Source organism: Pseudopodoces humilis, chromosome 10, assembly GCF_049639895.1.
Source record: "Pseudopodoces humilis isolate 2021_Gansu_Grassland_sample_001 chromosome 10, ASM4963989v1, whole genome shotgun sequence".
Lineage (NCBI taxonomy): Eukaryota > Metazoa > Chordata > Aves > Passeriformes > Paridae > Pseudopodoces > Pseudopodoces humilis.
Window position 1 is genome coordinate 26,456,631 of NC_142209.1, and position 12,179 is coordinate 26,468,809.

Sequence of the window (12,179 nt, forward strand, 5' to 3'; positions counted from 1 at the left end):
CTCTATCACAAACATTGGAAACATATGCAGCAGATTTTACTGTAAGTGAAAGATTCAGCAGACAGTGGAAAGGGAGTAACTGTCAACTGAATTATGAGAAATAATGGGGCAGTTTCCACAGCAAACTCCTCACAAAACCCCATTTTAACTCAGCATCCTCGGTTTGCAGTTTGTGTTCAGTCTGCCCTTCAGATGCAGCACATGGTTCATGAGCTTGAGCTTTGAGTTTAAACATATTTACAGTAGAACAACCTATAGGTTACAGGAGAGGACACATTAGCACCAGTGCTTATGGATTAGAGCTCACATCACCTCTGCCACTGCATGTGCATGGAACTGACTTTACTGAAGGGTTAGGTTAAAAAAAGGTTAATAAATCTGGCACTTGGAAGGCAAACTGTGCTCTGCAGTGACCTAGGAAATCTTTGTGAAATCACACTTGACTGCCTGTCTCTGAAGGCTGCCCATCACAATTAACGCCCTTTCTGGCACAAATAGACATTTCACTTGCCCTCTGCTTGCATTGTTGTTTAGGAATAGATGTAACCCCTTGAGATCAGGAAACCAGTGTGATTTTCTTACTGCTGTTCTAAAACTAAGCACAAACTCTGTATTTAGCGAATATTAGACAAAATTAGTATCTTTAGCAATTTTGGTGAAACATTTTCACATAACAAAAATTCTACAGTGTTCATAATACTGAGATTCACAAAAAAAAGGCTTTGGTTAGAAAATCAAAAAGAGTCAAATAAAAAAAAGCTTTTAAAAAAAAAGAAGCCAAAGGAGTGACAAATACTGTATTGAAGTCAGTGAGTGCAGAATAAAACAGTAGTAGTCCATTAGTTAATTTTTCAGTAGTAAAATCTTCCTCCTAAAGAAGTCCATGTCTCTTGCAAGCTGTGTGCCTTTCTTGACGTTCACAGCTGGTCTCCTAGCTCCAGTACAAGCAGGGTGGCAATAAGCCCACGGTTTCCTGTTCAAGGCAAAAGAGTCCTTCTTCCAGCTGTGAGGTAGAGATTGGGTATCAGGTCACTGGGGTCTGAGATACCTCTGAGTGTAGCAGTCACACATTTGTTTCTAGTTCATTTATTTCAATAGTGCAGTGGTCTTTACTGTTGGATTTCTTAGTGTGATTCTCCACTGGAGTTTCTTCTTGCTCCACTTGTATGGGTATATGGTGCTGCAACCCTTTCACTGTTTCTGGTCCACGAGATTCATTCATGGTCTTCACACAGCCATTTCTCTGGTAAGCCACAATCTGATGGATGTTAATAGGCTTAGTTTCACAGATCAATGGCACCTATGTGAAAAGCATTAAGATCTGGAATACTGCCACTGATTGCTGTATACAATAGGAAGGGAATTTTTACTTGGAAAGCCTGTGGGCTGCTTTACATTCACCAGGATTATCTAGAGCCTCCATAGACTTCCAGAAGCTGTTTCTCATATACACTAAGGAATCTTTGCACCATCTGCATGAAGCGAAGGAGTCTGTGTAAAAATGCAAATTCTGTCACAACTCTAACTCACACCTATGGTAACAGCTGCTTGCCATTGGGAAGGTGATACAAGTAGGGTAAACAGGGATGAGAATTCCACAGCTCACTTCAAAAAGTACAGACTCTCAATGACCACTGTGCTGAGTTCTGGGCAGTGCTTGCTCTTGGGTTAAATTAAATAGACCAATAAGCCACTTGTTGTTGCCTTATGCCTTTCTTCTAACCCAGTAAAATAACACCTGTCTCTTCAGTTTGCTGTTTTGAAAGAAATAAAGGGGATTTTATTAACTGATTCATAAATTAAATATTGAAGTGTTCTTTAAATCAAACCAGATTCTGATGGGGAAAGTAAGACGTAAATACTGGCAGAGAAAGGAGGTGGGCTTGCAGCTGAGAAAATATGGCCTTTGGGTATACATTACTAACTGCAGAAATTATGCAGCCAAAATGTATGGCAGACTAGCAGTAAATTTTAATACCATTACAGAGCATGATTCAAAGAAAAATCTCATCACAGATGACTAAATAATCCCTCAGGAGGGATTTTATATTACTGCAACATCTCTTCTTAAGTTCTGACTGAGTTCTGAATACAGCAGTGAAATGTCAGGAGGCCTGTGTTATGCAGGAGCTCAGCCTACACTTCTGGCTTTGTAATGGATGACCTACCTTATCCATAGGTTGTATTTTAGGGGGTTTGTAGGGAGCTGCATGTGTAGCCCCTTGTAGTCAGGCCTAATCCTGTCATCAGGAATTACTGCAGGTGCTAATTACCTCAGAGGGCACTGCCTTTCTACATACAACTTGAAAGAGCAGGAATTTTAAATAAATGTTGCAGGAAGGCATGAGAATGGGATTGACCACAAAATTGTAGAATGAGAGAAATAATGGTAGAAACAAAACTTTGCTATTTAGCTATTTGCTATTGCTAGTAGTAGAATACTACAGATGATGCACAGAAATGAAACACGTCTTGTGAAGATTGGTCCTGATGAAGAAATGTTCCTGCATGAACTGTGTGTAAGAAAGGTAATGGAAGTCTGCCATGAGTTGAAATGGTTGGAGATCAGTACCTCCAAATTTGATGGGCTCATAGAATTAGGAATCTCCTTTGTCAAGGATGGAAGGAAGGACATCGGGAGTTCCTGTTACAAGGAAAGACTGAATGATGCATGCCAAAGAGGAAGGAGAAAATGCATAGGAGTGGAAGGAGGCAGGAGCGGAATACAGAGGTACGTGTGCTGTATGAAATAAGATACAGAGGAGGAAAAACAAAGATGTAAGGAAGGACTTGTATTAAATGTAGAAAGCATGATGTCTGAGAATGAAGTCTGGAATGGAGTTGTGCTTGTGCTAGTCTGGAAAGAAAATTATTGCAAGGGTGGCTTCAGATTATGCTGACTCAGAGCCTTGCAATGCCCAGGGTAGTTGCTTTTGATGTGAGCTCGTTGATTATGCATATACACACTCATAGAAACCTTTACCTCCCCCTACACACAGGTACTCAAGGACATCTGTCACCCTGCTCTGTTGCTGGTCACATTTCTAAGAGGACAAATTACTGGCCAGTCAGGACCTGGGTGCTGAGTGTGGGACTCACAGTTCCAGCATCTCATGCATTTGTGAGATAGTGCAGCTGCTTCTGCTGCTCCCATCCCCAGAGTGCCAGACACAGCTGCCTTGCAAACTCTGCACTCCAGTGGCTTTTCACATGACCTCATGGAAAAAGATCCCTCCACCCCATGTGCTAAGCTGCCCATTGCCCAGTTCTGTCCTCTCTCTGAAACAGCTTTTATAAACTGGAGGAACCAAATGTGGGAGCTCGCAAGTTCTTTGCCATAGTCCAGCACACCCTGGCACACCCCGGCTCACAGTGTGATTACCTCATCACCATCCTTGATGAACTCCTTCCGGCAGATGTGGGCCATGATCCCAGCAGCCAGCGCGTCCCCCAGGACATTGATCATTGTTCTAAACCTGTCTCTGGAAAATGAAACAATAATAGTAAGTTGTTGGCTCTTTGGGTGAATTCCTGTGCCTCCATCAGCCATAATTATGGCTGAAGGCCAGTTTTGCTGGTTTTATGACCTAAAATGTTAAGGAACGTTAAGAAGTTTGGTATCAGCATCCATTAGTTATTGAGCAGCTCAATTGAGTTTTCCAGCCTTTCCAGAGCTTGGTGTGCTGTGCTGCCAGACACTTAATTGTGTAGCTGTGTCCTCTTAGAGATGTAAGCTGATTCAGCACTGAAAAGCTGGAACATTACACCTGCATTTCTGTCCCAGTTTATATGTTAAGGTCCAGCAATATGGCCTCATTTGGAGACTGGTGCTGCAAATGTCTGAATTCAATAAAAACAGAGGTCAGTGCAACCATTTCCTTATATAAGTGATTGTGGTACCAATCTCAGCAATCAAAGTGCTACTTTGATTATTGTATTGGTAGAATGGGCAGGATACAATCAAAATAATTCAGAAGATTGCTATGTAACTACACCCACAAACTAAACAGTCACTGACCATATTTAAGTAGTGTTCATTCCTATTAAACTTGTGGTGACTTTGGCTCTTATGTTGGCTATGCAGTAACTCTTAAAGACTCTTCATTTTCAATTACCTTTACCAGTTTAAATTCCTATGTTTGACAGTATTTTGTATCTATATAGTTTTAACTGTTTTTCATTTATTCACTTATGGAATTTCTTCCCTGTTTACACCTTTTTCCCCACTGTCTAAAAAATAAATCTATTAAAATATAGACTGTAAATAGACAAAAGTAACTGGCTGTCAGAGACAAGTGTTACACTTGAATCATCCTGGAACCTATTAGATAAAATTGATGAGATTTCAAATAGATGATATAGCTTCTAAGTTTGAAATACATCACATCTTTTCCAAGAAAAACATATACATCTGAATTATTAACTTAATTTATTATTATTTTGAATTATTATTTTATATATTTATATATTTATATTATATATTTATTGTTATTTTTAAATATTATTATTAATTTATTATTATTATTAACTTAATTTATAAATGTAAGTTATAAAATGGAGGTTCAGAAATCTCCAGATGTTTGGCTTATTAAAGTCAGGGATGGTCCAATATCAACACTGCCCAGATTTCTGATCCTGTATCTTAATATAGAAAAGAACCGAAACTGTGCTGATTTTTTTTTTCAGATATTTTAGGCAGGTACTCAGTGCATATAAATGTTTATGCAGTTGTCTGCTTAGTTACCATGAAAATTGCTGCATAAAAGTTTTTTTGTGTGTGGAGTTACTCAAATTGTATGTACAACTGTGAGTAACTTCAGCAATAATATTCCATAGCCTACACGTAGATGTGGTTGTTGACTCCAGGACCTAATCCTCCACATGTTTGCTCAATCCATTTTTTTTTAATTCCTGCTGTTCTGATTTTGGGTTTTGCCTTGAAGAAAATTTCCACAAGAACGTGTTAAACAGGGAAAAAAGCAGTTAGAGCACATACTGATAAAAGTTCCTTTACACAATGACTTCTTTCCTTCTTGATTATCAAATAGTGATTCTTGGAAAGATATTCAGTGTTGTGAATTTTGGATTGTGCAACAAGTCAGCTGTGGTAAAGAAGAAGTTGTATGAGCAGAGTTCAAGAGTTTGAGCTCCCTTTTTCCAAGAAAACAGTGCTCCACACTGAAACTCTTAAGAAAAGGGACTGCCTGGCACGTTGTTTGACCACTCGTGTTCCATGTCCTGAGTGTCTGGAGCAGTCTGCACTATGCTTGAGGAGAACCACAACACACACCACTGACATTTCTCCACTGAGATGCCAACCTGCTGCTGGTGGTGTTTTTCTCAGTGCAAATGTGTGTGTCAGTGGTATTTGAGCTGTAGATATTATGAAAGATGCAAAACTTTTACCTTGGGTTTGATAGATGAGCTGGGAAACATTTTGATTTTCTTCTTTATGTCTCTAAGCACTAGCTAAAGGTATGAAGGTCACATACACATTATGGCTACCTAAGAGAGTTGTAATACCTGCAGTGCATTTTAATGGGTATTTCAGTCTCGTGAGATCATCTAACCAGCCTTCTTTAAGCATTCTTCATGCTCCAGTACTTCCAAAACTAATACTGAAAATATTCATTGTGTCAAACATGTTGACACTTTGCATCTGCAGGCTCTTGAAATCACCAAGTGCCGAAATAGAGAAATATGCTTTTTGTTTGAAAGGTCATCTGCAAAAGACAGAAAATTTGGTCTATTCCTTACTCACTTTTTAATACCATCTGGAACTATAGCCTGAAAAGTCTTTTCTCTGATGTTTTGAAAAGTTGTGTAAGACAAAAAGAAGAATAATTCCCATGTACACTGGAAAGTTTACTGGAAAAACAATGAAATGTTGATGTTGCAAGAGCTGGGCAAAAACTGAGCGATACAGAGGGAAAAGGCTTTTGTAATATAGTCTTAAAATATTCATACAATTCAAAATTCATTACTCCTATTAATGCTAATAATAATAATCTATTACAGTGGACAAGAAATATTTTTTCTCACAATTCTTCGTACAAAAAAATAGGTGGCTAAAAGTTGAATAAAAGAGGATATATAACAGAATGGACTTGTAACACATTTTTACCTGATGTAATGATTTACATCAGGTAAATTTACATGATTACCTGTATTGAAGGAGATACGTTTTATATAGCTTAAATAAAAATAATTTGGACATTTCCTTGTGTATGCATATGCTAGTTACACAGTTAATTTACATACTAATGAGCTAGGGACCAGTATTTTATGATTCATCTTCCTAGACTATTCAAAATTGATTGATTCATCAGCATTTACATAAAAGTTGAGAGTTCAAATAAACCACTCCTTATTAATTTTGAAAATTAATCTTCTTATGGGTGACACAAACCCCTTTCATCCCAAATGTGTTGTTTCAGCCTCTGCCTGTGCTGTTAAAACCCCCGTGACTGGGCATGCAGCAAAGTTTCCTCCCTACAGACTGGCTGCACTTGCAAAATTTGGGGCTGCAAGCAGCTGCTGCCTATTTAGCACTGACTTCAGAGAGCACAGAATTGCATCAGGATCCGCTGTGAAAGGAGCACATTACTGGAGCCAGCACTCAGGCTGACTGCACTGGGGTGTCAGCAGCTGTAGCCAGACACAGCCCACACCATCCCCGTGCTGTCATGGCTCTTGTGGGCACAGGGGGTGCCAGTGGTGCCAGTGCTACCTGCTGGCTTTAGCAGTGGCTCAGGCCTCTTGCAGAGTGCTTCACTACACTGAGATGATGGCCTCGAAGTGTCAGCGGGCTGACAAGTAGAGTGCAGGCAAACCATGTTTCCTAGGAATGTTGGCCCGTTATCCTTGCCCAAGGCAAGGTGCCCGAGTTGCCCCTTAAGCACATTTGTCTGGCCCAGCCTTCAAATTTGTCTTGAAGATCATTGTCCAGCCTGGCTAGGTACAGCCATTTCCATTGCCCAACTATCCTTCTATAGAAAAGTAGTTCTTAAATTTTTTTGGGATCAGAGTTGAGGTAGGTACTTCTTTCTATTTCTTCATCCTTCTTCCCTGTGAATGTGAAGATTGAACAACAACCTCTTCTGGACAATCTTATCTATGTAAAAAACTGCTGTGGTGACCTTTCCAGCTGTGGTTTTAGACTAAACAGAATCTACTTCTTCAGCCTTTTCATGCAAGACATATATCTAGACTCCCTCATTTGTCTGTCTTTTTCTATAGAATGTTCACATCAGCAGAGTTTTTAGTCTAAGGCCACATCAACACCATTTCAAATTACATAATCACTTTCTTTGCCATTTATATATATATATTTATCTGTATTACTGTACCCCTGGAGACCATTTGCCTTTTTAGCAAAGTTGCTACCATGGAAGCCTCAAGAGCTTTGTGTTACTTACAGTGCCCAGTCGACAGCAATAATCAGCGTGATGTCGTCTGTTGGGAGCCCCACCGAGGTGAGAACAATGACCATTGTCACCAGGCCAGCTTGTGGAATGCCTGCAGCACCTATGCTGGCAGCTGTTGCTGTGATACTTTAACAAGAAAGAAAGGAATAAACTTTGCTTTCTGGAAGAAACCACACCATGTCTCTAACCATGCTCTTACACAAGCCGCTACATGGAAGTGCCAGTGTTTTGTGGACAGAATCCAGGTGAGACAGCAAGAACAGGCCAAACTGTCTGCCCAGGGCTAAATTCTCATCCTCAGCCTTTGCAGCCTTGGCACTGGTGGGGCAGTTCTGTTCTCGCATAGGGGCCAGTCAGGCTGTGGGCTGAGTTCTGCCAGCTTCTCATGGGTCATGGCACCACCCAGCTCTGTGTGCCAGGAGTCTGCCAGCCCCACTCATTGCCCTCTGGGTCACCATGGGCAGCTCCTGTGCCAGGCAAGTCTGTGTCTGGCCCTGCCTGGGGCCTTTACTGTCAATCCATCTCAAGGGTTAGGCCAAGGGTAAAGAGGCTGGGCCAGGGGTGAAGCCCTTGCACAGCCCATGGCTTTGCATACTTGGATCTAAATAGGAAGCAAGCATGAATGTGACTGTACACGTTCAGTTTCTGGAAAGTATTTTTACTTGACCTCCATACCATTTTTTCAGCCAGGCAAGCAGAAATGAATGGGAGACCAGGGCAAGAGTAGACCTGGCAGGCTGAACATTTTTTTCATAGTGTTATTTTTGAGGGAGGGATTTAATTCCATTTTCCAGCAGCAAAAGTGACTGAATATATTCATTTCCACCCAACTAGTGACTTCCAAGAGCTAGGCCATCCAGCAGAAAGACAACAAATGTTGACAGTTGTAAAAGGATGACAGAAAGCATTTACACTGATAATCCTCTGCATTCATCAGTCAAGAATGTCAGAGCTTTTGGCAAGCAGTTAAGTCTCATTAACCTACTATGGAAAATGAGGATAAGTGCATTCACCCATATGGAAACTGAAACACAGGGATATCCAGTCCCTTGCTTACAGCTGCACAGGGTACCAGTACAGCAGCAGCAGTATTTCTACCTAGAGCCCCTTTTTAAAATAAAATATCCATTAGCATGTGGGCGTGATAGGGAAGGAGAAAGACCTAAAATTACATTTTGCAAAAGTTAACTTGTGTAGCATTGTAATAACATTGTACTAGAGCATAGATAGGAAGGGACAGAAGCTCAGTAGCTGAGTAAGAGATAACTTTAATGAACATTAAAAGGCTTTCCAGTTAGTGTTATGGACTGGCTGTCTGACCAGGACTGCTTCTGCCTCTTACATCAGGCCACAGAGTCTCAGGACTTAATTGGGAGTAAAACCAGGAATGTTTAACTAAGATTTTACAAGCAAGCTCATCTGCTATTCCATTCCATCTTTACCTTAATGTAGATGTTTCTTTCTGTAACATGATCAGTTGATGGAAATAGGATCTCTGCTCTCTTTTTCTGCTATGTCAATGTTTGCATTGATAGAAACTGTTAACCTGGATTTTACAAACTATGAGCAAAGTAGACTGATTATTTGTCTAACATTTTTTTCTCTCTGGCAAAAATATCCTGTCACTGAGAATTATTTGAATTTTAAATCTCCAGATCCTAAAGTATCAAGGTGTGGGGTAGGTTTGGCCTGTAGTATACAGTTAAAACTTGGACTATATCATTGATGGTACTGTGTCCACCATGATTGCCTGTTTAGCATTTGTGAATATTTTTATTTTTCTTCTTTTCTTGGATTTTATTCCAGTCTTTACTTGTATTTTCAGTCTACTGTTTTACTTCTGTCTGGTCCTTACGTATAGCACTTAGTGTGGGAGGTAAAAGAGATGAAAGGGGGTTCTGATAAGGAAAAGTTAGAGATTACATTCTTTCCATTTACTATCACACTTCATCTGTTTAATTTTTAAAATTACTGTTTAAAATTACTTCAAAGTGTGTGTAATGTCTGCTCATGCTCTGGACCATACTTTAGCATCACATGCTTAAAAAATCTTGGAATTCCAAATCACAAAAGACTAAATTTTAAAACAGGCTTGTTCCAACAGTTTTCAAAGAGAGTTCAAGCCTGAAGCAAGAGCTCATATGGGCACAATTTATTTCTTCTATTTGTAGTCCAACCAGGTCTTGCCAGAAGCCCATTAGCAAACCTCAGCTGTCATCTGGGGTTGGTTTCAGGACTCTCCTCTTCTTGTCATGAAGGTTTTCAGGTCCAGCAGATGATGGGCAAGGACCAGCAGTGTAAACGGGGCAGTGGTGAGGTCAGTGGGTGGGTAGTTAAGCAGATCTCAAATATATTGCACAAAGCTCTAACTATGAGGAGTGTTTTTATAATCACTTGTTCCCTGCTGGAAATCTGCAGGTTTCAGTCCCTGAGGAATTCTTTGGCAGTCACTGAAGTTATTCTGGCAGTAATTGTTTGGCTGGATCTTCCAGTCTTTTGGATCCATTACAGACCTTTCAAGGATGGAGTACACAGCTATAACACTCTCTACCCACTGAGAGCATGGTTGTTTATGAAGCTTTCTGCTTTAACAAGAAGCAGAGCAGATAATTAAAAAACATCTGAGCGCTCTGACATCTTTGTGAAAACCTGCCCTGATAGTAGCATCTGTCTTCCTTCCCTCTTCCCAGAATCCTGCAGGAGCTTCCCAGCACACACTATTGCGTCTTACTTGATGTAAGACTTCAGTTTTACAACTTTTTAACCTTTTCCTTTCACTTGAAGATACAAATCAGATTTCAAGTTGAGAACAGTTGTGAAGTTTAAAACAGTGTCTTAAACACCAATAATAATAAAATATTCCAATTCTAGAAGTGATCAATAGGTTGCCTAAAAGCAAAAATTAGACAGTCATCCTCAAACAGAAGTACACTTCCTGGTGTCCACATGCATCTGTTGAACAGGACCACTACAATTTCTCTTTGAGCAGTACCCAATCTTTGTGTTACTTGGAAACAACCCTTCTGTGAGGGATGCATCCTTTGATAACAGCAAAGATGAGTTTTGTTCTTGCTACATGCAAGAGTTGTGCCACAGACTCAACAAAATGAAGACCCTGATGGAACCCTTCCAATTCTGCTGATTCCATGATTCTATGCAGACAAACAAGCCCCAGCACATGGAATTTGTGGTTTGTACCTTATGGTAATGATCTGCCCAAAGTCCAGCTCGTAGTTGTTCACTTGGGCGATGAAGATGGCAGCCACGGCCTCGTACAGCGCCGTCCCGTCCATGTTGATGGTGGCTCCCACGGGCAGCACGAACCGCGCGATCCTCCTGTCCACGTGGTTGTTCTCCAGCAAGCACTTGAAAGTGATAGGCAGAGTGGCTGAGCTGCAAAACAGCACAGAAGCACACATTGGGTTATTTTTGTTTCTGGGGAATGAAGGAATTGGAACAAACCTTGTCCTGGCAGGGGAAGTTTCACACAACCATCCAAACTTCTTGCTCCTTGTTCTGCACATGACTCACTTGCCAGGTAACTCACTCCTTTGCTTGATGGAGGATAAAGACAGTTACACATCTAAATGGTGGAGTTAGTGCTAATTTTGCTACCCAAAGGTAGGAATATTTTTCTCTGTTTCAGAAGCAAAGGGACAGAAATCCCACAGAGGTATTGCTGTACACTCAAATGCAAGAAAAGGGAACAACACCCTGTGCAGCTGATGACTAAAATCTCTGAAAACTGTTTTACAGTCATGGTTTCTAAAAATGTTTCCTTCCAGGTGTATCTCATATATAAACAATTTTTTATTTCTGCAGGGGTTAGACAAAGATCTTATCAACAGCAGCCTGAAAATAAAAGTTGCAGACAAAATGTCTGTGTTTAGGAATATAAAATCCTATTTTCTCCCTGGGGCAGATCTGCCCACATCCCTTGTGTGATCATATGACAACCACATAACTGCGGGTCATATAATAAGTGTACATGTGTAAATGAGATGTGTGTGGAATAGAATGGAATGGTATAAGAACAGTTGACTTGTATTCATTTTCAATTGAATTTGATACCCTAAAAAAAAAATACTGATTTTTGTTTTTATTAACTGAGACAATTAACAAAACACTATATGGTCATAAATTTTCTCATTTTTAATAAGAGGCACACATTTTAAAGTACTAATACACTGAAATATAGTTATTTGTATATTTTATCTACCTTTTGGTAACATTCAGCATTTTACCATGCAGTGTCTTATTCACTGATGTCATGAGTAATGAAACTGCATTCAAGTGAGTGAGGGGATATTTTTTATGGCACATCAGTATGTATGGAAAATAAGTAACACCACTGAAAAAAATATGTAAATCACAGAATATTTTCCTTGTTATTATACCAATTTTAATACACTGCTCACTATCTCAGACTATTCAAATAGATGTAATACAGCAAACTTCTTCAATATTATTCCAAAGTTACCTCTTAAAAAACATGGTAATAGGGGAAATTTTGGTATGGTGACACTGTGATCTTCAGTATCCTATTGTCCTGTGATTTACATGGCCGGAGACAGGAAATCCAGGTGTCTTCCCTCTGGTTTGCAGTTCAGATTGCTCTGTCACCATGTGTAGTGACCCTCACATCACAATTTGGCCCCAATACCTAAACCTTATAATGACCATTAGCTGTTCTCAACTGAAGATAACACATTGGATCTGCAAAGTCTTTCTCAGTTGTTACAAATGTCCTAT

At 40.0% G+C, this 12,179-nt stretch overlaps 1 protein-coding gene across 2 annotated transcripts in view; it reads right to left on the minus strand.

Moving 5' to 3' along the window:
• Positions 1 to 815: 815 nt before the first annotated feature.
• The window catches only part of SLC1A7 (solute carrier family 1 member 7), a 47,891-nt gene continuing 36,527 nt past the window's right edge, over positions 816 to 12,179 (minus strand). Inside the window, exons 8-11 of one of the 2 annotated variants that reach the window (XM_088060274.1) lie at positions 10,626 to 10,820; positions 7,419 to 7,553; positions 3,383 to 3,482; positions 816 to 1,258 (exon numbers count right to left, since the gene is read on the minus strand). In XM_088060274.1, the coding sequence (XP_087916400.1) occupies positions 1,064 to 1,258; positions 3,383 to 3,482; positions 7,419 to 7,553; positions 10,626 to 10,820 (625 nt within the window). In that variant the 3' untranslated portion in view covers positions 816 to 1,063. Of the gene's footprint in view, positions 1,301 to 3,382; positions 3,483 to 7,418; positions 7,554 to 10,625; positions 10,821 to 12,179 lie in introns of both variants that reach the window. The other variant, XM_005521170.2, reaches the window with a different exon arrangement.